This window comes from Megalopta genalis, chromosome 15, assembly GCF_051020955.1.
Source record: "Megalopta genalis isolate 19385.01 chromosome 15, iyMegGena1_principal, whole genome shotgun sequence".
NCBI lineage: Eukaryota > Metazoa > Arthropoda > Insecta > Hymenoptera > Halictidae > Megalopta > Megalopta genalis.
In genome coordinates this window covers 1,163,238-1,189,859 of record NC_135027.1, presented here as the reverse complement: position 1 = coordinate 1,189,859, position 26,622 = coordinate 1,163,238, and the positions used below count along the sequence as shown (strand labels likewise).

Below are 26,622 nucleotides of genomic sequence, written 5' to 3'. Positions count from 1 at the left end.
GGCGAATGCGAAGAATTTACATTTTAATTGCGAGCGAGGCGGGAGAGAGACGGAAAAAGATGTCTGTTATTCTTCACCCTTGAAAAATGGCGGGAGAGGCCTGCACACCCCCGCCGGCGGGGTGTGCTCGAACAGGAATTATCTCGCATCAGCTCGCGCCGGGAATCGATTTCTCAGCGCGCCGTCGCTTTCTGAAAAGTGGAAAGCGCGTTTAGCGTTTCTTCGCGTCGACTTTCGCCTCATTCTTCTTCCACCCCCGTTCTCCGGCCATCGATCACAACTCCCGGCTCTTCGAACGAATCGGGCTTCGTTATTATTTCCCGGAGAACAACAGCGGCACCGGTCGCCGCCGCCGCCGCCGCGAGATTTACGAGCGCGTAAATTAGCCGAAACGGAGGTTCCGCGGACTGTCCACCCTTTCGTGCGGGCCGCGGGAAAGGAAGCAATGGCGGCGGACCACCGCCGCAAGGTTAAACTCTCCCTTCTCTGCCGTTCCCTCGGCCGCCACCCCGCGACGCCTTGTTCACCGGTATCGCGAGGAACGAAGCAATTTGTCCTTCGACAAATTAATTTCTTAAAATATGTAGCCTGCCCGTTGCTGCAGGCAGCTTTATTGCACGAATGCTTTATGATCCTGTACTTTTTCCAGCGTCGTTCCTCGCTGACAGCCTCTCCATTCTGTGCCGCCGCGCCTCGCCTCGCCTCGCCTCGCCCCGCCGCCGCGATCCTCTCTGTCCTCCTCCCTCGCCACCTCGCCCTCGTCCCGTAAGATTCTCTTGTTTCTCTCTTCGCAACGAGCAGCGTAATTAAAAGTTCTCCCGGGCCCTCGGATGCCGCGCGAATATCCCAAGCGGACGCGCCGGTTCACGCGAACCTCGGCTACGAATTCCGATTCTTGCTGTGCGCGAGAACGGATCATTAGACGCTCCTGGAAGCGTGACCAGAGAAAAAATAATTGCCTGCGATCGCGGAACGGCCGAAGGCTCGACGGAGAATTTACAATTGAGATTCGGGGCCGGGACACGCCGTGCTTCGGATTGAATCTGTCGTTCGTCGAGCGAGACGGTAAGTTTCTTCTAAAATGTTTAAAAAAGAATCGTTGCTGTTTTATGTACATTTTCGGTATTTAAATTTAACTCTTTTCGACGCTGTTGCGATCCTACGAAGGTTCTGTATAAGTTACGAGTAATTTTTGTAGAACGTATGATTTTTTAAAATATATAATTTTTGTAGAATGTATAATTCTCATATAATTTAATTTATATGAGAAATAAAAACAATTGCAAAAACAACCCGAGAAGGTCATCCGAATTTCCGTCTGCATTCTAAACCACAAACAGGCTCAGATTGAACGTTAATTGCCCATTCGGCCCCAATTTCGAGCCGGAGCCGCGAGGCCACGCCCACTCGGTGTAGGCCACGCCTCTCTGCGCTGACACCGCGGGATAAATGGTCCCCTCCCGTCCTGAATGCAGATCTCTCAAGGTTCAGTAGTGCAGAGGATCACTTGGTGATCGAAGTAGGCGTCGGTGGATTTATGGCGGCGGGAGCCGATCGCAAAATCTTGTGGTCCAGGTGTCGCGAACAGAGCGGAACGGAAGAGACGGAGAAAGCTCGATGGAATCGCGGAGTAGCATCGAGGCGGCGAACGGTACCTACACGCGGCCCACGCGATAACTGCACTCGGTATGCAACTGGGTCGCTCGGAAATACGCGGACCGCGTCGCGGCGCGACGATGACGTTGCCCGATCCTCCTTTAACGAGCCGCGATTCACTGAGATCAGCTCGGCTCGAACGAGCCGATTATTTCGCTCGTGCCTCGACTCTGTGGAACGACGGATAACGTCGAGAGCACGGCGATGGCGATCTGCAGCGGCGGCGGCGGCGGCGATGCAGCCGGACGTCTCGAGTGGTGCATGGATTTATTCGACGAGTTGTTACGACGAATCGAAACCCATATACCTAACGACCCGCGTCCCTTATACGTGCGTCCCTGCGAATCGCTCCGCGTATCTGGCGAACAATGGCCGCAAGATTAATCGCTGGCTCGCAGCACCCAACGCCGAGGTTCTCCCATATGAAATTCGATGGAAAAATTCGGTCGCATTTTTGCAGCCGCTGTAACAGTGTCTCGCGCATCGCGGCCAGCCTCTCGAGGACTGCTTTCAGCGGCGCAAAAATATTACCGTCTCCGGACACAACGTTCCTCTGTGATTCCGCGTCGGCGTTCCACGAGCGCACTCATCGGCCGGCGCGCGGCTCACGATAAACATCTAAATAAACTTCCCGGTCTTCCCGTGATCGGCGCCCATTTTCCCGAAGGCTCTCGAGGAGGAGATCTACGTCAGCTTGAAATTCACGCAACGGTCTGAATAAAGCCTTTGATCCTAACGTAAACACGCTGTGTTCTTTTTCTCGGCCGGGGTCAAAGAGCGCACACGCTGACGCGTTGGAACACGGTCTGCCAACTGTTCCAACTGGCGAAGGGTGCCCGCGATGCGCCTCGCGGTAATTGGCAGAGGAACGGGACCGGCGCGTGACAATTATCGAGGCGGACACCTCTCGGCGAGCTCGCTTTCTTCGCGCTGGAATCCTCGCGAGACGGCGTAGTGAGAGGCCGCTGGCAAAAATAGAGGACCGCCGGCCGGTGGCGACTGACGAAGCCGAGGATGAGGGGATAAGTTGATCGACGTTCCCATTGGCGATAAAGGAGAACTGAAACGCGTCCATTGATGTCACGTGCGCGCACAGTAGTTCTTTCTGACCCACTCGGTGATAAAAGGATTCCGTAAAGACCGGTCGAAACAGCGATCTCCATTGACGTCGACCTCCTATGAGCCTCTCCTCTCTCTTCCTCTCTCTCTCTCTGCAGTCTCTCCAGCTCTCTCTTTCATCGGACGGGCAGGCTAGACGATAGCCGAGCCTCCAGGCGTATGCAAGACACGCGTGCAAGTCGATACGCGTTTATTTCTGCACTCGCTTTATTTGCACGTTCGTAAGTACACTTACGTGTTTGCGGAGCTTGCATACCTTACGGATTTAGCTCCTTTCATGGACTTTCCCGATATCATTCTCCGATGATAAGAACGAAGGGAATATATCTTGATAAGATTATTTATCGAGCGCACCAAACAAGCCGGACAGCTGTACATCAATTCGAGGACGTTTATTATGTTCTCCCGTAGGAGAACGCGTTATGAATGGTTCCTGTAATTTGCAAGAATTGTATAACTCGTATTATGCGCTGGTTTTCACCGACGATGACTACAACGTTCGACCGGGCTGCTCGAGATCCCAGCTGATAGAAATTAATTAATCGTCCGCGAGACACCGTGCGCCGCCGGAGAGCGATGGCTTTTTTATCGGCTCCGTTCCGCTACACGGAAGATTGATGATCGGCCGGGTCTCCTAGAACTCTTTTAAAATCGTGGAATAGCGAAAGAAGCACTCGTCGATTCCGCCTAGCGGAAGATCGATCGCCGGTCCCTGGGTCAGCGACTTTGTTAACGAACGGAGGACTCGGAAAATCGACCACGAATTAACTGTCGCTTATCAGTCAGGAAATGGATGCGCGTTCGAAGCATATTATTGCTTACTGTCATTATTATCGATTCGTGTTTTCTTCTTCTAATCTCTAATCGCCATTCGCTTTTGCATTCATTGTCATTACGGTCCGTACCTTTTCATTTCTTTTGTAATATTTTGCTTCTTCTCCGTTCTCGATTGTTCGCAAATCTTCGTCAACTTTTTGCAACTTCGTCACCTTCGTGTAAAAATGGGATCTAGTGTGCATCAATGAATATTATTAACCCTTTGCACTCGAAGCTATTCTAACTGTAAATATATAATCATTTTTTTCACTTATAGTATCTTTATTTTGTACGACAAAATGCATTTTATGCATATGAAATTGACTCTTGGGACTCGCACAACAGTTACACTCTTGACAATTCATTAAATTCAAATTTTGTTAATATAAAAATTATCTTAACACTTCCACGACCGCGCCAGAAGTCTCAAAAATTTCATAAAATTGGAGTATTTCACTCAATTAAATAAAAATTATGAAGCAAACGTATATGGCATCAGTTGCTTCTTCAACATTCGTACATCTTGCAAATCTTAATAAAATTAAGCAGTCATTTTTAATTAGACGTGGAAGATTTCCCCGATTGAATTTAAGACGAGGAGATCTCCCCATTCGGTTGGCTAAGTGTTGAAATGCGATGTAACAAATTTTAGTGGTGCCTCTGAGTCACCACTCGAGTGCAAAGGGTTATACTTCAAAAATATAAATATATTTTCAAAAATATATTCCGAGGTGTTGAGACTTGTAGCATTTTCTTCAATATCGTTCTCTTACATTGATTCCTCTGTAGATCTTTGCAGATCGCCGGCACTTATTGCACGGAGCGTTCGCAGACAAAAGACGGCTGCTCCAAAGATGTCTCCCACTCCTCGAAGCTACCTGTCGGGTCGTTTCATACGGTGACACGGTGACCTGTCCTCCTTTCCTGACGGAGCCAGAACGATCGTCTCGAGGAGTGGGAGGATCGTTGATGGTGTGCTGAAGAGAGAGAGAGAGAGAGAGAGAGAGAGAGAGAGAGATCTCCCCGCAAAAAATCGCAACACGGTTTTCGGGTCTGGCGCGAGTGCGAGAGCGAGTCGCCGCGATACCGAGCAGCGAGGGCATTGGCCCCGCGGTGCAATGGTGCAGTGTGCAATTCGCAGCGAGAGAGACGAGGAGAGAGACGGGGAGAGAGAGACCGAGCGAAAGGGGACACGCGTTGCTCGCGCATCTGCGCGAACGTTCGCGCCGCCTGCGAGCGGAACCTTGGATCGTGGATCGTAGATCGTGTGTGGATCGAATCGGGAGAATCGATTCGAATCGAAAGAATCGACTCGAATCGAGGAGGAGATATATATCCAGGGAAAAATTAGAACCAGGATGTGAGTGGCTCGTATTCGAAGGGTCTGCGAACTTCTTGATCGGTGTGCGATCGACGAACTAACAACGAGAAGTCGGAGAATCGAACGATTATGGCGGTCTATGCAAATTTATTCTGTCGCAAGCTGGCTCAAATGAATATTAAAGGACATTTTCTTCTCTTGAATATTCTTCATGAATATAGGCTGCACCGAATCTAGAGTGCTGTGTTCCGTTTCGCAACCTTTTCCGGTGGAATATGCAGACTTCTCGCATCGAGTCCAACGATCTGCTCGCGATAAATTGATCCTTGGAACTCGAAAGATCTTTCTGAGATACCTAGTAGCAGCTCGTAGCAAATTTTGTGAAAATTGTGATTTTGCTACGCGAAGTCGAATTCAAAGAAATATCATTGTCTGACTGCAGATTTTATGCACTTGTGGGAAAAATGTATGAGTACAGTTTGAAGAAATGAATGGACTAAAAGAATTTAGTAATTCTTTCTTAAAATAATAATTATTATATAATATTTTCTTTCTTCATCTGACAATTATAAATTCTTTTACATCGATGCGATAGTTTCAGCTGATTAAAATGATTGAGGGAAGGAAGAGATTTCTGTGTGATTCCTGTTCCTTGGAAATGATGCGAACAGAGTTTCTTTTGCATAAAGATCCGCAAGTTTAATCATTGTACTTTTACAGAAATTTTATAGGAATCGATAAATAAAAGATTTTGCGTTTAAATAATAAGTAAAACGAACCACCACTTTAACATAAATATGCGAGGACGTTGATGTATTCGTATACATGTTCTACACTCTTTCAGTGCACCAATAATATTAAAAATTCTACAGAAATCGTGGATTATACAAGAATGATAGATAATACAAAAATTGTAGATTACACAAAAATGAAAAATTACACGAAATTTGTACAGAACTTGTCCACATTGCCCGAGGAGTAGTTCGAATTGCCGTCTCCGCCGCGGATCAGCTGTTTTTACAAAGTTTCTTTTGCATAAAGATTCGCAAGTTTAATCATTGTACTTTTACAAAAATTTTATAGGAATCGATAGGTAAAAGATTTTGCGTTTAAATAATAAGTAAAACGAATCATCACTTTGACATAAATATGCGTTTATATTGATGTAATTATGTACATGTTCTACACTCTTTCAGTGCACCAACAATATTAAAAATTCTACAGAAATTGTGGATTATATAAAAATGATAGATCATAAAAAAATTGTAGATTATACAAAAATGAAAAATTACACGAAATTTGTACAGAACTTGCCCACATTGCCCGAGGAGTAGTTCGAATTGCCGCCTCCGCCGCGGATCCGCAGTTTTTAAATATAGTCGGGGAATGTGTCATTGTCTCGGCATCGCAGGCACGCGAACGAGCAAATATTCGCGCACCGATGCGACAGGGTGAGTCCCGTGGGTGTGCACGGGGTGAAAAAGCAGAATTTTCCGGGAACGCGAACGGCAAGTATAATAAAATGGTTCGCCGATAGGATCGTGAGTGGCTCGCGCGAGGCGGCGCGAGACGCGCGGCCTGCCGGCGCAGAGACGACGAGGATGGAAACTCGCCGTTCATGAAATATACAACAGACGGCTCTCGAACGAGCGACTTCGAACTGGCTCTCGAGTAATCGACTGGTCCGGCACGCTGCAAAAGGATACCGGGAGAGGCAACGGCACCCGACCGGCCAGGCTGCTGCTCTGCCCGGTTCATCTGCATCGTTTCCCTCCAATTGCAGCTCCTTTTTCAGAAAGCACGATTCGTCAAAATTACGCCAGACGAATCTCTAAAGTCCTCGTCTTCTTCGTGGCGAAACTTCTTACGGCAAATTGCATTCCGCGCCCGCAGCGTTCCAATCCGACGCGATTGTCCGCAACGTTCGAGGAGCGCCGTCGCGCGAATCCGTGGCAGTTTCGAACGTCTCGCGAGGAATTTTTATCGCATAATTTCCTACATAAATTTCGCTGCTCGGATCACTGTTTATCCCGTTAGGAAGAGATACCACGAATTACCTGTGCATCATAAAAGGATGCTCGTTATTCGCTTAAACGATACGCCGCCTGATATTTCCAGAGGTTTTACTCGCTAATTACTTCTGCGTCTAAAATAAAAACTTTTGCCCGGATAAACTGACATTTTTTTCTCTCAATGTCGTCGGAATTTATAAAGATTCTTTCATCGAAGATATTTCTTAATTGGAGCCTATATTATAACAAAAGTGGTGAGCGATCTGAATTAGACAGCGAATTTTTACGTAAAATAAACATTCTCTCCGTTAATTGCGATAGCATTTTGGAGCTCATTGAATGCTTTCAAATGTGTCCTATTAGAATCGCTCACTTTTGTCGTAAATGCACGAAATCCTAAGTGAATTAATCCAATCTCTTCGTCGTTCTAAAGCAACGCGCGTTAGTTACATCAACGACACGGCAAAATTAACCATTAGGGGACCAAAACTATTTATTCCCAGTTTACACACTGCCAAGTCCAGACTGTTTTTCAGACGAAGAGAAATTTTTTACTGAAAATTTTTGTATCAAACATAGAGAAGAGATATTCATTTTTTAAATAAAACTTCGTTGATATATTTTCCTCGAAACAATCGTGCCTATTCTTCCAATGTTTCCTGCCAGATTTTACGGTTTTATTGATTTCTGCCGCGTGTATGGCGGCATTGGACCGTTAAGGGTTAATATTAATTACAACGTGCAGGAGAAATCGCATCGACTGCCGATCGCCAGTGAAGAAAACAGCCGTCGAAAGGCTCGTGGAAACAGTCGACGTTGCTGCTCTCAGGCGGCGAACCTACTTCAGCGGCGCGAGAGGATCGTCGTAGGAGACACACGCTTTGTTCGCAAAGGTCAGACGGCTGTCCACGAAAAACGATCTCCCGCACGAGAAGATCCGGGCCTCTTCCCACGATGAAAGAGGAAAGAACCGCCCCGTTCTTGCGTGAACGCGCGAAAAACTCGTCTGGCGTACGGCTCCTCCTCGCCTCCGCCGTTCGCGGGGCGGTTTCTTGCTAGGCTTGCTTTCTCACGCGCGCTTTCGGTTTCGCCAGCAAATTTATTCGGTGGCGATGGTGTGTGTCGCACACGTCCCAGGGCCGGCCGGGGTGGGCCGGGGGGTGGGTGGCCACTCCCTCGAGCGGTCGTAAGAAATCACGTAGGATCGAGAGATCCCGCCGGAAAGTGGACACCCTTCGCGATCGCGCCGAATAAGGACTAACGGGACGGCCCGGCCCGGCCCGGTTTCTCGCGATCGATCTGGAAAAATAATCCTCGTGTGCTCGTTCCGCGGATCGACGACGTCCTCGAGCTGGTTTCTACCTCCCCCCTCGAGCCATTCGAACCGATCCGAGCGGCAACACGCGAGTCGAGACAAATATAATACGGTCTTCTCGTGCGGCCGGATACAAATAACAAATTGAAAGAATCCAACACGTTCCACTTCGTTGCCGAGGATATAAAGTGACTCCGGCCGATCGCGATTGCTAGACGGCCGGATTTTATGCGTTTGTACCGTAACTAACTGGTTCGGCGAAACTATGTAAACGTGAATTTTTGGGATATTTTTGATATTGTTTCTGACTCGTTCGTACGATTACAAGGGAAAACGTATTTTTATTTCGTTTCTGGTATCGACTTATTATCATTTTTATTTTACATAAAGATCCGCGGTCTAATTATTATAACGTACTTTTACGATGGTTCAATCTGTGCTCATACGTGAATAACGGAATTAATTGCTCTGATTTAAAAATACGAATTTCAATTATTATTATTACTTTTACCCTGTTACTAGTTTTGTCTCGTATTTTATTTGACTGTATTTCTATCAATGACTTTCTTACTTATTCATTATCGTTATTTTCGCTTTTATAATTATACTAATTATTTTTCATTTTATGATATATAAATCTGATTAAACAATGTACACATTCGAGTCGTACGAAACCCTTGAAATTTTTGTGACGGTCAAAAAAGGGTCAAAGCGATGTAAACCCATAAAATATTGCACCATGGCGGATGGACTGCTCTGTCATCCCACACGAGGTTCCACGACTTCGCGAATTTTCCTCCCCGAGTGATTACAATTACGTTTCTTGTGGAAGTCGTTGCTTTCCCCTCGGGCGCGAACGAGCGGATTAGCGGGTCGCGCGCGGAGCGGAAAATCTCCGTCGCAAACGTCGTCGTGTGGGCGAGAGAGCGTGATCCGACGTTGACGGCCGACCCTGACGAAGCAGAGGTTTGTACCCAGCATCCATTATTAGGCCGCCGATACGAGCAGCTACTACTACGCTTCATAAATATAAATTTCGAATGTATAATCGATGAAAGCGAACGCCTACCGAGCGACGCCAGCTGCATGAGAAATTCGCCGCGGGGCCCCCGCGCGGAGGGTCATCGTCATCGGCAGACGCGGGGCACCCAGATGAATCCCTGATTCGGTGCACGCCGGCTCATTCTCCTCGCGGAATCGTTGAACGATCGTGGAACGCGTTAATGAACACCCCCCCCCCCCCGGGGGGAACGGGTCGGAACCAGTCGGCCGTGACTGGAAGGAAGTCTCGTAAAACCCGATAACAAATTCGACGTCTCCTCCGGACGTTCTTTCTGGGACCACGATGGACACGCTTTCTAACGAGTTTCCGCGCGAAAAACTTTCTACCTCGCTTTCCACTCGACCGAGAAGCTGTCATCGAGACGACCGATCAGTCATCTGTCGTTGCTCCCCAATCGATCCGGGCCCGACCGCCGATGAAAGACGCGTTTCTCGCTCGGCTTCGGCCGCAAATAACACTCGTCGCCGCGGATTGATCTCGGCGATTTTTCGCTAAGCTCAGGCGGGGCCTGTGCGCACACCGGGCATTGTTGCTCGAGCCGGCTCCAAGGGCGAGAGCTGTGGCACCGTGGAAACGCATTGTCCTCGATCCTCGAGTTCAAGTTTACCGGAAAGAATGATCGCGCGCTCTCTGGTTTTCTCGATCTCCGGCGATCTTGGTCGAGCTGGAAGGGAGATCTCGAGCAGCGAGATCCTGCTATCAGTTTCTTTCCTACGGAACGAGGACAAGACTAAACGTATTTAGACTTTTCACTCCGGTCCATAAGCATGTGGACATCTTCACAATCGAGACTGTTATATAACAACAGTTGCAAAATCGTCGGAATTGAATTATTCGAATAAATTCATCGAATAGAATTTTATTCGTGAAATATTTCGAATAAATTCGTCGAATAGAATTTTATTCGTGAATTATTTTGAGTAAATTCTTCGAGTAGAATTTTATTCGTGAAATATTTCGAATAAATTCTTCGAATAGAATTTCATTCCTCAAACATTTCGAGTAAATTCTTCGAATAGAATTTTATTCGTCAAATAATTCGAATAAATTCTTCGAATAGAATTTCATTCCTCCAACATTTCGAATAAACTCTTCGAATAGAATTTCATTCGTCAAACACTTCAAATAAATTCTTCGAACAAAATTTTCTTCGAAGAACAATACCACGAACAGATCTTTCGAATAAAACTTTTACTAAACGTCTAATCGTTACTTTCACAAATACAAAACGGCTGCTTTCGGTGGATCGTAAGCTCAGTGTTAAATCAACGAGCACCGGCGGCATACTAAAAGCGTAATCGGTAAAAGATTATACACAGAGAAGTGCTGTTATTGTACGCAGATCGTCGCGATACCGCCTGGTTAACCCTGTACGGTGCCGAAGGCCCTCTGTATTTCCTCGAAGGTCTTGCCCTTGGTCTCGACCATGCAGAGCAGGACGAAGAGGACGCCGAAGGCGCATACGGCGGCGAAGAAGAAGAGGACGGTGGCGGTGCCGAGTGCGTCGACGGCGCTCGAGAAGGACATGGTCACTATGAACGCCAGCATCCAGTTGAAGCATGCAGCGGTGGACGCGGCCGTCCCTTTCACGTTCGACGGGAAGATCTCGCTCAAGTAGGCCCAGGGAATGGGACCTGTTCATCTCGGAAGTTGCATGGTCTGACGCGCTTAATCTGTGAGAGAATCGGGCTACTAACCAGCGCCGAGGCAGAACGCCAGGATGTACACGCAAGCGGACACGAGCGGTAGCCAGTGCATGCTCTCGGCTAGTTCAGGGCTGGAGGTCTTCGCGACGAAGAAGATACCGAGGGCTATCAGGCACAGGCACATCACGAACGCGGACAACGCCATCAGGAATTTTCGTCCGAGCTGCAACGACCGACGTTCACATTTTATTCTCCGGAGTATCGGCTCGATCCTCTTTGAAGACGCTGCGCTAGATGACACTCGGAGATCGAAGCGACTCCCTGGCTCTCCGGAGTCAAGGCCTGCGTTCTCTCGTTGGCAGGCGAGAGAGAGAGAGAGAGAGAGAGAGAGAGAGAGAGACTCGAGGGACCCCGAGAGCCATATTAGGCTCGGCTCCGGTATCGACAGCTGCGGCCGCAAATCGCTGGTAAACGAGCGCAGCGCTCAGAGCGGAAAGGCTGTTGCCGGACTCGATACGACAACCTGATCGATCAGCGAGGCGGAGATGACGCAGGAGGTCACTTGGACCACCGCGAAGATCACCATCTGCAGCAGGGAGTCCATCTCCACGCCGGTCTGCTTGAAGATCGTTTCCCCGTAGAAGATGATCGCGTTGATTCCGCTGAACTGCTGCGCGAACATCAGCCCCAGCGAGACCAACATCGTCTTCAACATCGGCGGCTTCATCAGCGTCAACGGCGTCGTTTTCTTCGCGTCTCTGGTCCTAGCTACCTCCTCCTAGCGAAAGAATTCTCGTCCGGTGATACTGAACGCTCTGATAGCAGCTTTCGATCAGCGCTCGAAAATTGCCGACATTCAAACAAAACCCTGTATTTCTATGACCTACACTACAGGGTGTCCCAAAAATGTCTCGCAATCCGGAAATGGCGGGTTCCTCGGATCATTTGAAGCAACTTTTTCCTTTACAAAAATTTTCTCCGAGGCACCGTTAACGAGTTATTAACGAAAAACAGTGACCAATAAGAATCGAGTACGGCTGACGCGAGGCGGCCCAGCCAACCAGCGCACGAAGCCTAGTTCCGCTCATTGGCTCGATCGCCTCACGCCAGCCGAGCTCGCCTCTCATTGGCCACCGTTTTTCGCTAATAACTCGTTAACAGTGCCCCGGAGAAAATTTTTGTAAAGGAAGAAGTTGCTTCAAATGATCTAAGGAACCCGCCACTTTCGGATTGCGAGACATTTTTGGGACATCCTGTAGAAATGCACGGTTCGAAGCAGTCCTTTTCGGGACCATTTCAAGCCCGGCTTCTTCTCGACTAACCGCGAAGGCCGCGAGTTCGGGCGCGATGTCGAAGTCGGGTCCCCTGAAGAACCGCATGGACTCCTTGGCGGCCTCGATGTTGCCCTTCGCCGTAAAGTACATCGGGCTCTCGGGCATCAGGAACATCAGCATAGCGAAGATGATAGGCGGCAGGCCGCACAGGACGGATATAATAGCGACGTTCTTCGAGTAGCCGCAGCAGTAAGCGTACAGCACCCCGAGCACCAGAAACAATTGGAAAAAGGCTCCCAAGGTTCCTGGTCCGCATATTACTCGAGATGATATTCGGACAAAAGGTTCCAGGAGAGCATGTTACCTCTAATTTCTTTCTCGGCGATCTCCCCGGTGTAGATCGGCGCAACGACGGTTGTCATGCCGCCACAGGCGCCGGTCAGTAATCTGCCGATTATCATCAACGGTATTATGTCGATGCCGGACGAGATCAAGATCCAGCCGATGATGAAAGGAGGCACGAGACACATCATCGTCCATTTCCGGCCGATCTTGTCGACCACGAAGGGAAGCAGGACCACTCCTAAAGCCGCCCCCAACGGGAACACCGATGCCACCACGTAGATGGAGATCGGTTTGTATGCGCCGCTTTCTGATAAGAGTTCCACGCACGGGGCGCTCCAGCCGATGCCGCAGCCCAGAGAAAATCCGCCCATGCAGGCTGACAAATGGGAATTTTATGTCATTGGAAAAAGGATCTGTTCGCGGTGGATCTTGATGGAAGACGAATCGAGATTTAGGGTGCAAGATAGCGAGCAGGCTGAGTTTTAACACTGAATTTACCGTGCTAGAATGACCGACTTCGCATTTTTTTATTGTGAAATGATCGAGACTATGAAGACTCTCTCGTGGCGAAAAGGTTGAACAAACCTTTCGATTCGAAAATGCTATTTATAATAGCATTAACATGCTATAATAAAAATGGCGGGAGGTTTTAATGAGGTCTTGGAGGTCTCGGAATTCTTATAAAGTAATGCATGTTGCTCGCTTCTGAAGCTCGGCGGATTTGGCGTGAAGGGAATCGTGCGAATCGCACGACAGAAAATATTTAGGCGAATTACAGTTTCGTGATAGCGAAGAGAGAAAGGATGGCAAGCGGAACCTGCAGATGCTGCGAAATACTGCGGGAATCTTCTCCTGAGTACATGTGCGGTATCTTCATCTGCCGCCATTTTTCGCGAACTCGTCGAGCCGAAATCTCGATACGAAACTACATTCCGGTGGTTCTATACGAAATGATTAGCATTGTACAGTTTGATCGATCGGCTCTCTCTGACATTAGGAAGACAGATAAGTTTTGCGCAAGAATTATTTACCTTCGCTTCAGCGGCTCAAAAGTTTTAAGTAGTTTCCTGTCGCGATCTCTTCGAAAAGTTTATGTGCAGCTGTTATAACATAGAATTTTCAGTTGTCTTAAAATGACTGTTTTATTTTTATTTTATTACTAGACCGCGAGTCTCTGCACATTTATCACAAATCAGCAAGGTCTAACAGCATTTCTATTTCCTTTCAACAACGAGGAATTCTTTTAGCCAACAAAAGAAACTTTCGTTCAGCTCTAATTTCTGTGAAACGACATGAAAATGAGAAATTGCAGAAAAATTCGCGGTATATTTATTATTAACATTTATTCTCTCTCTCCTTCATTCTCCTTTTTATCCGTTCACTCAATCAGTGAACTGTTTTTGACGAGAATAATGATAACACAAAATCTTGTCACTTTCTTCACAACTAGCATACTCTTGATAAACGGCTAACTGGTTGCAAGGAACCAGTTCTTCTCCCTCGGATGCAATTTACCCGAAAATAAGACGTGTATCGCGATCGAGAAAATCATTTTCGGAGGTTAGATAGACGGTCTTGGATCGGCAAAGTGGGTTGCTTGATCCTCGAAACGGCGAGCCGCTAAATGCGACGAAAGAAAACGATCGTCGAACCCGACAGATTTTCGCGCTCCAATAAACCCGAGCTAGGTCTCGGCGAAGGCTGGTCCTCAAGGGCGATACCTGCGGCGGCGACCGTGCCCTGACGACGAGGTAATAGGGATAAGGTCCCTTCCTCACGCCCGGTTACTTCGGCTAACGACATTCAAATTCCATTAGGGCAGCGCGATGTGCGGCTGACAACTTTCGGATTACAGATCGACTTGCCTCTCTCTCTCTCTCTCTCTCTCTCTCTCTCTCTCTCTCTCACTCTCTCGCTATCTTTCTCTCGACGGTTTCAGTGGGAGAGGAGAACCCTTGTCGGGATAATGGCGGAGAGTGGAAAAAAAAGTGGGGCCGACACGCGAAGCGCCGAAGAAACGGCGATTAAATCGGCGAGGTGTTTGAACGAGTGCATCTACATTTTAAATGTCTCGGCCGTTGATCTCCGAGATCGATCGGCTCCTCCACTGCCTTCTTCGAGCCTTCGCTTTTGCTAAAAATTATATTTATTAACCTCTGAGCAGTGACGACAGCAGATCCGGGCAGATTTCATTCGAAGTAAAAAATAACGACTTGAAATCATTTATTGCGGACCGAAAATAAAAATGATATCGATCCGTTTGAGATAAAGCGATTTCGAATGATAAATTATTTCGTTGTTTCCTTGTTTCAAATTGTCCAAACGAAATGATGCTGGAGATAACAATGAACGAACAGATTTGATTCGATGAGATCTTCAGAAAAATTCATTTAAAGCACAAAAAGGTTAAATTCAGATAGAAACAGTAAATTTAATCTTGTAACTATTTCAAATAATTATAAGATAACATATTTGAAAGAAGTTAATTCCAGAAGGGATGTCTCATACATGAAAATTATCATATAAAATATTTCTAATAATGCCATTTCGAATGTCTGATCAGGCCTGGTCGACAGCTTGCGAAATACCTCAATAAATATTCGAGAAAGTGCAAAATTCATGAATGCATTTCGCAAAAATTTTCATTCAAATCAACGGAAAATGTACATACATGAATATATCATTTCTTGTTTCCAGTCGTGCGATTAATCGCGAGGTTATCCAATTAAAAAGATTAAGATTACGATGCATAGTAATTAATTAAAACCGATCGGTCTAGAAACGTGGCTAACGAAAAGCACGCTGTTCAATGGTTCCATTACACACCTCTTGATTCAGGCGCACTGATGTCACCAGGTTGCCGTACTCGGTTAACCAATTTATTATGCTAATGCCGTTAATTTCTTCGGTGACTTCATCGTCTCTCTCGAATGTCCTCTGCGAAGACCCTGCGCGCGCGCGCGCGCGCCTGACAAATAGATCGCACCGGGTTAATCGATGGAAAGAGTAGTTTCAGACCACGATTCTGTAGTCGTAGAACCTACGCGAATCTTCGAGACGTAGAATAGACACGGTAGCACATGGTAGCACGGTGATTTGCAACGTGCACCGAGCCGATGCACTCGGATCGTCGCAGCGTTTTCGACGTTCGCGTTTCGCCTGCTCGTCTCGCCGAATCCTAACGAACCGATCGACAGGAAATAACCGGTAATGGCGACAATAAAATGGTTCCGAGCGGTCTGCCGGCTAGCATTCTCTGAAATAAGCCCTCCGTTCGCTAATAACGAGACAGACAAATGCAATCTAGCATCGGCTGCCGAGAGCGGTCGTCGTTAGGCTCTCGATATAAGAGGATGTGCCAGATGCTTCTCGCATCTATTCGCCCGACAGGGTTTGTCCGCGCGGAGAGAAACAGAACGAGAGAGGAAGAGAGAAGGGGTGGGGAAGGGAGGAGGTATTCAGGACGAATCGAAGAAACGATAAAGTATATGGAAGACGATCGGGTCCGCTTCTCCGATCCGCCTTCTCGATACTCCCTCTGACGAGGATCGTCCGCGCAGGGAGCTCCAGATGCCCGATAACGATACATAAACGGACTACTATATACATATATATACGCGACTGCGAGTCGTGATCGAGCGTGTCGTTATGCGGCGAGGAAAGAGGATGCACTGTCTACGAATGAAATCCCCAGACTCCGGCCGAACGATAAGGGAATCCGCGCAATCTCTCCGCCGGAGAGAAACGTCGCCGCGTAACTGAACAGCGTATTGTTCACCCTCCGGCGAAACAACCTTGCCATCCGCCGACGCCGGTGCTTGCAACGAATACCATCGGGCTCCGCGAACTTTTTTGCCAGACACTTTGCGTCAAGCCGGCGCTCTTTTATTCGCGTCACGGCCACGTTAACGTCGACAGACGCCGGTGATCACCGACGACGCTCTCCGTCAACCCTTCTCGAGGGACCTCGAAGCATTATTTTTATTAAGACGATCCACAAGATATTGTGCGACGCGTATTTTTTGGAACGCGTATCCAGTACCGAAAGATTCGATATTCAGAATACGAAGCCGAAATATTGCTGCACGATTGCTTTTCTCCCGAGCAACGTCGACGTTTCAGAAACATTTTTCAGAAATCCATATCCAATTCTGATAGATTGTTCCCTGTAAAATGCAGTCACTGACGCTATCCGTCAACCCTTCTCGAGGGACCTCGAAGCATTATTTTTATTAACCCGAGAAAGATAACCTACGTCGCAGAGGCGCCTGCGAAGACTGTTGATTTTTGTTAATTTTTCATAGAGGTCTAGTGATTTAAGTTTAAAATTACTTAAAATATAAAAAAATATAATATAAATGCATTTTATTTTTGCAATAATGCCAAACCTTTAAAATGACTAGATTAACTTAAATAAATATCCATTGTTAGTATAAAATTGACGCCTTAGAAAAGCATACGCCTCTGAAGCGTATGGTTATCTTTTACGTACGTTGTCATATGGTTATCTTTCTAGGGTTAAGACGATCCACAAGATATTGTGTGACGTTTTTTTGGTACGCTTATCTAGTTCCGAAAGATTCGGTATTCAGAATACTGTTCCAAGTATTGCTGCACGATTGCTTTTCTTCCGAACGACGTCCCCGTTTAAGAAACAGTTTTTAGAAATCCGTATCCAATTCTGATAGATTGTTCCCTGTAAAATGTTGTCACCGACGCTATCCGTCAATCCTTCTCGAGAGACCGCGAAGCATTATTTTCATTAAGACGATCCACAAGATATTGTGCGACGTTTTTTGGTACGCTTATCCAGTTCCGAAAGATTCGATATTCAGAATACGAAATCGAAATATTGCTGCACAATTGGCTTTTCTCCCGAACCACGTCGCCGTTTAAGAAACATTTTTTAGAAATCCGTATCCAATTCTAAAAAATCGTTCCTTGTAGAGTGCTCTCACTGTTTCGTGAAAATGATCGAGAATTGTCTATTATAATTCTTCATAACCTAGTCTTCCTGCACGAACTGCAAAATCTTGAATTAAAAATGAAGTGAAATTTGAAATAAAAAGCTCGCGATTTCATTTGGAAATTCTGATTCCACGGAGACGCACCAACTGGTGTCAGATAAGATGCACTTCAGCAGAACGGACGACGAGCGAACGTGTTACTTTACATTCCAGATAATGCTAGCTCGAAGTAGCCCGATAAAAAAAAATTCCAGGCGTTCGCGAGGATTGCGAAACGAAATCGCGGAAACGCACGCGACGCATCGCGTGCACCCAGTGGCACTTTTCTCGCCTCCGGAACGCGTCGTTTTCATTCGCGCGGCGTCGCCGCCCTATGTCTATCCCTCTCTGCCCCCCTACCCCTCCCATTCTCGACCAGCCGCCGACGGGAACGACCATTTGCATATAAATATAAGTAAAAAGTGTATTTGCATTTAAATGTCCGACGCGGGACCGGGGCTCCTTGGGCCCCCGACACGAAAGTTCGACGACATTCGATCGAAAGTTCGGTAGGCGAGCTCGTGCAAGCCGGCGACTAACGATCGAAGACAAATGAGGACTTTGGATGCGAAGGGATCGTTCTCTCCCTGTCACTCGACCTCTTTCGATCATACTGCTTAATTAGCAGCACCCTGAACCGTCGATAGATCGCGTATTCGCTCGCGGAAGCTCGGCGAAGTTTTGAGAGACATTAATTTTTCAACGAAGCATGTTTGCGCCAATAAATAATAAATTATTTCCGATCATAGTTAGTGGAATATGCGGTCAACACCCGTTATATTGATTCTGGAGCTGTGCTATTCGGAAGTCCGGTTGATGGGGAGCTTCCAAATTGTCTACATAATTCAATATCCATCGTTATAATTAATTCGCTAATTATATCTCCATATAATCGATCAAAATTGGCCACGGTGCAATTAATCAAGCTATAAAATTGCGCGAACACCAGATTTCGAACACAATCTATTTTACAATAAGCAAAAATTATCACTAAAATTTTTGCTCAATTGGCCTAATTTCAAATCACAAATTACATTATTGCATGTTCCTCAATATTCGCATCATTTGTTCCAGTTACTCGTTGTTCAGATATCATTGCAATCGCACGTTTTTTTCTATAATTGTACTTTATTACATACAATTTAAATTTATGTAATATATACAATTCAATCGCTGTGTATATTGTTGTTTTATCCGCTGCTTCCCACCGCCGTTTCATCGACAGTTTCGAAACGACGCTAAAGCTTGTCTCGAATTAATTATTAAAAGCTTAAGCGTGCTATGAATAAGCTCGTTCTCGTCTCAGGTGTCCAGATTTGTAAAATTTTTCAGATCGACCGAAGCCCTCGGATTCGCCGTAATTTATAAACATTTAATTTATAAACGCGCCATGCGTACAGAGATTGTTCGTTTGGGAGCGCTCTGCAACAACAATTTACAGCATCGCGCGATTTAAAATATTCACCGAGAAACGTGATTTATCTTGCGGGCCGTGCCCGATCTAGAAATTTGTGTACACGCGGCATTCTCTCAATTCTTTGCAGACTGTTATTTGCGAAATAATTTGATTCGCCTTATCTCCGACCGATGAGATCGCGGAAGTAAACCTCGGATGAAAACGAGAGGTATAAAAACAGGCTCCGGGAACGATCAGGTAGTCACAGAATAAATTGCAGGTGTAGGACGAACAATGTCTCGCCGCCTTCTCGTTCTCGCTCTGTTCGCTGTCGTCGCTTGTAAGTAACTCGTTTTATTCTCGACTAAATCCCGCGGGAAAAAAACCGCGTTGCAGTGTGCTTCGACGAGACATCGATGATCGAATGACGTGGGCCAGAATCATAGTCATCGCTTGGTAACATGCGTACCGTTTACCGAACAAATTCATTGTCTCGATCATTTATGCTGAAGTTGATTTACAGCGATTTTATAATTTGTTCCACTCGTCACTTTTACATTTTAACGTGCACAAATTATATTTTAAGACAAAGATCAAAATTTTCGAAAATGTAACTTCTGTCACTGTGATGCTAATCATCGACTCAAAATAGCTGCTCATTCGCACGCGTTCTTTCGTAATAATTTCCCAGAACAAAAATGAACGAAAGTGATTTAACGTTGCAATTCTAGCGCAAATTGCAAGCGTGGAGAGTCTCGATGACAGCAGCAGCACCATCATAGAGGGGTCTCCGCTGTGTGGAGTGAACGAAAAATGGGATATCTGTGGCAGATTATGCGAACCAAGCTGTTCGAGCCGTCACCCGTACTGTCCGCCTCTCGTAAGTTCTTAAAATCTGGGACCTCCTAATCACGTTGCATTCAGAGGACGCAAAGCAAAGATACCCAGCGAAACCTTATCTTTTAGCAATGTTCGAAATACATAGCTGGATGTCGCTGTCTATCTGGCTGGCTTCGAAACGACCAGGGTGCGTGCGTCAGACCGAACCAATGCCCGGAGAGTTCCGAGAAGAAGTGATCGATTCCCTCGATTCTATTATAAATATGTAGCAACATGCACACGAAACTAATAAACAGCATTTAGAAGCAGAATTGTTCGACTTTCTTTCTATCGTAATCACGCGAAATTGCTGTTTCAATGCTAGATTTACGGAGCACGAAAAACAGCTGTTTTATGTTAGTTCATGAAAGTGACAATATTTATTCTGACTTTAACAAGTGTTGTTGTAACATTTGCCGTAGGTATCATATAAATCGACTGATTAGCTCGTAAATGAATCTTGAAATCTAGCGTCAGGTTAAACGTCGCGATTTAAGGACCGAGCATGAACGCCGGAGTTCGCGCGAGCATGAACGAATCACCGTAGCCGTCGCAAAAATGATTCCTCGCGCTGGCTTCACGACGAATGCTAATTCCCTGGGAACTATTTGCGCAGCCTTTGCATTAATTAGCCGCGTTATCTCGAAGCCGGTCGTTATCTCCGGCCGAAGAAACACAGACGTCGCGGGAATTTCCATGAAAACCAGAAGTATAAAAACCGGCAACTTGGAAACGCTCGTTAAGAGTACGCGTTCGCAGATAGCGCCCAAGCCTCGGGAAAATTCGTCATGCTTCGAAACATCGTTCTTCCGATACTGCTTATCGTCCTGGTCGCTGCTGGTGAGTCGCAATTTCCATAAACAATATCGTTCCGATGCGCGCGACGACGCGGTGCTCCTTGCTGAAAAATCCGACGACGAAAAAGAAACAACAACAACAAATGTTGCAGCCGCGAGAAAGCACACCACCCCGAAGCCGCCGAAAGAGTGTCCCAAGGACGAGGTTTGGTCCTGGTGCGGAAAGGTCTGCGAGCCTGATTGCGGAGTTCTGCAACCCGGTTGGACGATCTGCCCGGACTTCGTAAGTCCACGAAAGTGGAATCGCGTCCGTTCCGAGGACGCGAAATTAGACAGCTCGGCTGTTAAAACTTTAATTAAACCCTGACCGCGAACGCTGCTAATTACTTTCACGGCACTAAATCTGTTGCAGAACTGCACGGATACGACGGGCGACTGCAGGTGCAAGCCGGGTTTCGTTCGGGACGAGAATAAAGTGTGCATCGATATCATCGACTGCAAGAATCGGCAGTAGAAAGAATTCCGATCGGTTCGATTTTGTACAACGTGGATTATCGCAAGGAACGGACATACGAAAAATTAATCTCGGACTGTTTAAATCATTGGTGACAGAAGGATAACGAGTCGTAACGGGGGTCATTGGCGCCGCGTTACAGCGGCGTACGAAACCTTTCCGCGACGTGTTTGCGCAGCTTTTGCATTAATCAGCCAGCAATATTTGCACGAAGAAGCGGGTATAAAAGCGTGTCGGTGGAGCGGCCTCTCATGCATCTCCGCGGAGTCAATAATAACGACAGGATCGAATGATTTACGATGGCTCGCTGCGCCGTTGGTATCGTGCTTCTTGCCATGCTGCTGCTCGCTGCCCGTAAGTTTTTATTCGAGATTCAATTTGAACGTGACTCATTTGCCTTGAGAATTCATTTTTCTGCCGATACGCTAACGATCGAAGTCTTTCGACGATAATATGTAACAACCACCTGTGCACGGGGGATCATTCAGACATTTATTTATGAATTATTTATACACGTTCGTCGAGCTATTGTTCTTCGTGCTGCGGACACCGACGAGGCGTGTACAAATTCTAATCAATTGACGGATAGTGCATACTCGAATAACGATACTTATCCGCCGTCTGAGTGTTAGCTGCACCGAGATTGGTGCATCAAATTTATAACTAAATAATGTAACCTTTTCTCGGTTCTTTTTATTATTATTATTATTATTAATTATTGTTGTTGTTCGTTTTCCTCTTTCGTTGCCATTTAACCCTTTGCACTCGAGTGGTGATTCTGAAGCGATGCTAAAAATTGCTACACCATTTTCAAAAGAATGTTCACATTATTCAATTTATCTGTATTCGATAAATTGTTAAAAAAATAGAAGTCGTTTATAAGACATACTCGTTCAATTTCATATGTACCAAATAAAAATAATCATACCAAATGGAAATACTGCAGGTCGAAACAAATGTCTTCATTTTGGAATTAAAATAGTCTCGAGTGCAAAGGGTTAAGTTAAATTCTCATTATCATTGTTATATTTTCATTTCTTTTATACTATATATTTATACTATAAATATTTGATATTACATATAATATTTATACTATATTCTTTTATTAATTAAAATAGTCTCGAGTGCAAAGGGTTAAGTTATATTCTCATTATCATTGTTATATTTTCATTTCTTTTATATTATATATTTATGCCATAAATATTTAATATTACATATAATATTTATACTATATTCTTTTATTAATTAAAATAGTCTCGAGTGCAAAGGATTAAGTTATATTCTCATTATCATTGTTATATTTTCATTTCTTTTATATTATATATTTATACTATAAATATTTAATATTACATATAATATTTATACTATATTCTTTCTTTCTTCCTATTGTTTCCTACTGTAAATTTTCTTCAAGTGTACGTAACGAAGGGATTTTCCCTCGATACCATGTATCAAAAAACATCATTATCACTAAACAAATGACTCCGATTTCACGTCGACTACTTAATCGTTGAAATTGCTAACGAATGTTTTCCGTTGCACAGTGGCAGAGGTAGAAGCTTCATCGATCAGGGAAAGGTGTCCTCAGAACGAAATGTGGACGTGGTGCGGGAAGAGATGCGAGCCGACCTGCAAGGTTCCGGTACCGACAGAGAAAACTTGTCCCGAAATGGTAAGCAGAATTTATGCGCAGAAAGAGAGTACATGCTCTGATTTCATTCCCGCCGAAGCAGGAACAAAAATGTTCCCGCAACGAAATTAGCACACTATTCCGAGATTTAAACTCGTTGCAGGAATGCAACCCGCTGAAGTCGGACTGCAGATGCAAGGAGGGCTACGTAAGGAACGAGCAGAATATCTGCGTTCACGTGGAGAAGTGTAAAAAGTAGAATTAAGAACTCCGGCGACAGTAGAATTAAAAATTCTCGCTGTTCGAGAAATGCGATCTCAGACGTCGCGGGCCGAGAACGTGAGAAATATAAACGTTGAATCGATTTCGATTTATATTAATAGAGCCTAATTAATACCATAAGAAGCGAGAGAAGCTACGATCGATAGCTAATTGCGATACCAAACATAATACAGTAATGTCCCCCTTACTGACGCTCGGATTGCCTCCCTTACAGTCCACTAAAATGGATAATTTGGGAAGAGGAGATACGATTATTCGAGCCTTGCGGTTCGCTTTTATAATAATGAACAATTTATAACTATAAAAATAAACCGCAAGGCTCGAATAATCGTACCGCCTCTTCCCAAATTGTCCATTTTTGTGCGTCAATTAGAGAGACATTATTATACAGCCTGTCGCGAACTCGCGCGAAACGAGTTCCACGGCAACATTGTGCGCCGTTCGACGTTCCAACCGAGCCGGATTCTCGATTCTCGGCTGCAACAACTTCCCCTGCGGGTTGCAAAGGCGAAAGGAAAGTTCGCGGGAGACCGCCAACGACGTCTCCAACGCGTGCCAACTCGAATCCGCGGCTCCGCAGACGGAAAATCGTCCGACGAATTTCGAGATTCTACGACGCCGCGACAATATCCTGGATGGAGGAGGAAGTCGTCGGCTTCGGAACGTAGCTGCTTCCGACAGCATCCTTGGTGCCGATGAGATCCGAATATCTCATCGATCTCCGTACAGTTCGGCAGACAGTTCCATTCGGGAGACGGCGCGTCCGCGGAGATCGCATCGCGGGAAATGCGGGCCGCGTCTCTCCCGGGAGGCGCACAAAACGCGTTAGACAGCCCAGATGGCTTCTCGAAACTGATTCGATCCGAGCACACGCTGCTACGTGCCCGATACTGTTTTGCATCCGCCCAGGCATCCGGACGAATATTTTTGGTTCGCTTATTTCTGCGGGAAGTCGATCCATTCGAGCCATCCTTCGATTTCGAGTCGATGTCACACTCGTCGTTTTTCAAATACAAATAGATTTCGATCGAAGGAATCGTTGTAGCAATTTGTTTTGAATATTTGAGAGATTATCGTCTGGATAGATCGAATATGAAAGTGTATTGTCGGATAATTAACGTGAAATTAATGTTGTCAGATCGGCGATATCGCAGAAATATCAGTGAGGATAATCTTCTTTCAAATAATTCATTCAAATAATTCTTTCAAATCGTTCTTCCAAATAGTTCTCTGAAATAATTCTTTCGAATAAATCTAAAATAATTCTAAAATAGTTTCGAAACAGTATAACATGTTATTAAAATAATAATTCAAATAATATCGTTTTAAATGTCGCCAGTCCCGGCTCAGACCGCGTAAAAGCATAAAAAGCGCCGTCAACATCCTTAAATTAGCAATGCTTTTAACACTGTAACTATCACACGTCAGTGTCTCCGAAAGACAAACAATCAGAACTTAACTCAACGATACAACAATAGAGCAGACAAAATTTGTTACAGCAATTTCTCTTCTAACTCCGTTGCATCTCGTAGACGCTGTACAAAGTTCGGCATACTTAACCCTTTGCACTCGAAGCTATTTTAACTGTCAATTTGAAATAATTCTTCTGACTTATAGTATTTCCATTTTACACGACAAAGTGCATTTTATGCATATGAAATTTGAGTCTTGCGGTGGCTCGTACAACAGTTACGCTTTTTAACAATTTTTTAAATCAGAATCTTGTTGGTATAAAAATCATCTTCGAACATAATATAACAATTTCAGTGGTGCCTCAGAGTCACCGCTCGAGTGCAAAGGGTTAATAGATTGTAACGAAAACTAGTTCTCAAGTTTGATAAAATCGATAAAATCAATAATATTAATAAAAGAATTCTCTCGGTCGCGCGCAAGAACGAAATTCTCTCGTGTTAAAAACGATCGAAATCGAAAGTTTCGATGCAGGACTACGCGCGATCGCAGAACGAGGAGTGCACGGTCGGCGAGAAATCGGCTGATTAGCATGTTCGCGCGACCGGAGGGGGCATAATGGCAACAATAATACGCAGATCGCGGAGGAACGTCTTGCTAACGACGTATCGGAGGCCTGGCCGCGAATCAACAATTTATTGTCGGCCGTGCGAGCGAACGAACGATCGATCGATACCATGCACAGGCATTCCCACGTTGATACTGAAATCTATCCGTTCCGTTGTCTCCTCCGTTCCCCGTCCGCGCGTCGCTAGTCTTGATTGCCGGTCGGCTGTAAAGAACGTTCGATGCATACGCGGTGCATACGCGGTGCAGCGCGCGGCTTGGCTCGGCTTGGCTCGGCTCGGCGCGCGGCAAAACGATTGCAGGGGACGAAGGCAGCGGCAACGACCGACTTCAAGGTAGCAAAGCCACTCAGTCGACGGCTTATGTAAGGCTGTTTCGAGGTCTGCCGAGGGCCCGAGTCTGCACAAGTTTCTGTCTCGCCTGTTCTCCCGCGCCCCCCAGCGTCCGTCCGCCGGTTTCGAAACCGATGGATGCCATTCAGGGACCGAAAGAGCTGCTCCTGCCCATTCGAGAACGCCGTGCCATTCTCGCGGCAGGCCTGCTGCCTTCTTTTTGTGCCGCGAAAATTATTCGGAGCCTAACAATCGGCCTTCTTCGAACTAGCTACCTCGAGCGTGTTGTCCGGCGTTTCTTAGAACAGTTTTCCGGGAACTCGAACTTTTTGCCGACGAAATATTTTCGTTCGCGTAAAAGAAGGTCCGGAGAACATCGGATGTATTTTCTTGTCGCGATTGTTCCATTCGGCGAGGCGAGAGAAAATGTTGTTCTCGTCGTCGACGAGCGGAGAGGAAAAGTGTCGTTTTCTAGCGTTTTGTTCGCGTCGGCGCCGAAGACATTCCTCTCTCGGCCGTAATGTAAGAGTATCGAGCAAATATTATTTCCTCGCCTAGTATTACCTTGAGAGATAGCGGTCAATTTACGCATAAACACGGACATTATTTACGGCTTCGAAAGATCATAAAAAAAAAGAACGAGCAACGTAGAGTCGCTCGAACAGGATTGCATTCTTCTTAATGCTATCTACAAGCGGAACCATTAAATGCTGAAAATAAAACTCTGCCTTTATCGCGCGGATTCGGAATAGTTCGCCATAAAAACCGTGGGGGGGGAATTGCGCGAACATTGCGTAAGAACCGGCGAGACTATTTATATCCTTCTGAACTTGCCGGTTCTCAATGAACTTCGCCAGGCCAACAATCGTTTTGCGAAATACCAGGCATCCGTTCGCCGGTCATTAAAAGCGTTCGTATTTATTTACTCGTTATTAGCCATTCGGACGCTCTTTCGAACGTTTATAAATTCGATAAAACTCTTGAATTATTCGCGATTGTGTCACTGGTAATAGTCTCGGCCGATCGTTCTATTATCCGAACCGAGATACTACCGTGCTCGAGAACTTCCGCTAAACGCGTTCGCTGTAATAGAATTAATTGACTGGAATTAACGTTCGGACACCTTTTACAACGGAATAACTTTTTCCACATTGAACGAGATGACGCGAATTTTTTTCTTTT

At 45.9% G+C, this 26,622-nt stretch overlaps 4 protein-coding genes across 5 annotated transcripts in view; 2 read left to right on the top strand and 2 right to left on the bottom strand.

Moving 5' to 3' along the window:
* The window catches only part of LOC117228700 (headcase protein), a 283,582-nt gene that overhangs the window by 118,332 nt on the left and 138,628 nt on the right, over positions 1 to 26,622 (bottom strand). The window lies entirely within an intron of this gene.
* On the bottom strand, positions 10,381 to 13,149 carry LOC117228768 (facilitated trehalose transporter Tret1-2 homolog). The gene is made up of 5 exons (XM_033484753.2): positions 12,587 to 13,149; positions 12,271 to 12,527; positions 11,472 to 11,726; positions 11,000 to 11,171; positions 10,381 to 10,936 (listed from the first exon to the last, which is right to left on the bottom strand). Exons 1-5 carry the CDS (start codon positions 12,936 to 12,938, stop codon positions 10,665 to 10,667), a joined length of 1,308 nt encoding a protein of 435 aa, XP_033340644.2. The 5' UTR covers positions 12,939 to 13,149; the 3' UTR covers positions 10,381 to 10,664.
* LOC117228728 (chymotrypsin inhibitor) lies at positions 19,205 to 20,120 on the top strand. The gene is made up of 3 exons (XM_033484689.2): positions 19,205 to 19,309; positions 19,701 to 19,849; positions 19,936 to 20,120. The coding sequence occupies exons 1-3, from the start codon at positions 19,264 to 19,266 to the stop codon at positions 20,044 to 20,046; spliced, it is 306 nt and encodes a 101-aa protein (XP_033340580.2). The 5' UTR covers positions 19,205 to 19,263; the 3' UTR covers positions 20,047 to 20,120.
* On the top strand, positions 20,544 to 23,153 carry LOC117228734 (chymotrypsin inhibitor). 2 transcript variants are annotated; one of them, XM_033484704.2, is made up of 5 exons: positions 20,545 to 20,688; positions 20,798 to 20,928; positions 21,058 to 21,513; positions 22,704 to 22,831; positions 22,953 to 23,153. In XM_033484704.2, exons 3-5 carry the CDS (start codon positions 21,459 to 21,461, stop codon positions 23,046 to 23,048), a joined length of 279 nt encoding a protein of 92 aa, XP_033340595.1. In that variant the 5' UTR covers positions 20,545 to 20,688; positions 20,798 to 20,928; positions 21,058 to 21,458; the 3' UTR covers positions 23,049 to 23,153. The 2 variants fall into 2 exon arrangements, with proteins under 2 accessions (XP_076382630.1, XP_033340595.1); XM_076526515.1 differs by lacking the exons at positions 22,704 to 22,831; positions 22,953 to 23,153 and having other exon boundaries at positions 20,544 to 20,688; positions 21,058 to 21,463.

What these genes read in the sequence shown, in the direction of transcription:
- LOC117228768 (XM_033484753.2), bottom strand. Translation starts at nt 12,938, where the DNA reads ATGGGCGGATTTTCTCTGGGCTGCGGCATCGGCTGGAGCGCCCCGTGC. An exon ending in CCGAACTCGCGGCCTTCGCG is followed by an intron (nt 11,727 to 12,270) that starts GTTAGTCGAGAA and finishes TTCTTTCGCTAG; the next exon opens with GAGGAGGTAGCTAGGACCAG. An exon ending in GGCGTTCTGCCTCGGCGCTG is followed by an intron (nt 10,937 to 10,999) that starts GTTAGTAGCCCG and finishes CGAGATGAACAG; the next exon opens with GTCCCATTCCCTGGGCCTAC.
- LOC117228728 (XM_033484689.2), top strand. Translation starts at nt 19,264, where the DNA reads ATGTCTCGCCGCCTTCTCGTTCTCGCTCTGTTCGCTGTCGTCGCTT. An exon ending in TCTGTTCGCTGTCGTCGCTT is followed by an intron (nt 19,310 to 19,700) that starts GTAAGTAACTCG and finishes TTGCAATTCTAG; the next exon opens with CGCAAATTGCAAGCGTGGAG. An exon ending in ACCCGTACTGTCCGCCTCTC is followed by an intron (nt 19,850 to 19,935) that starts GTAAGTTCTTAA and finishes CTTATCTTTTAG; the next exon opens with CAATGTTCGAAATACATAGC.
- LOC117228734 (XM_076526515.1), top strand. Translation starts at nt 20,637, where the DNA reads ATGCTTCGAAACATCGTTCTTCCGATACTGCTTATCGTCCTGGTCGCT. An exon ending in TATCGTCCTGGTCGCTGCTG is followed by an intron (nt 20,689 to 20,797) that starts GTGAGTCGCAAT and finishes CAAATGTTGCAG; the next exon opens with CCGCGAGAAAGCACACCACC. An exon ending in GGACGATCTGCCCGGACTTC is followed by an intron (nt 20,929 to 21,057) that starts GTAAGTCCACGA and finishes AATCTGTTGCAG; the next exon opens with AACTGCACGGATACGACGGG.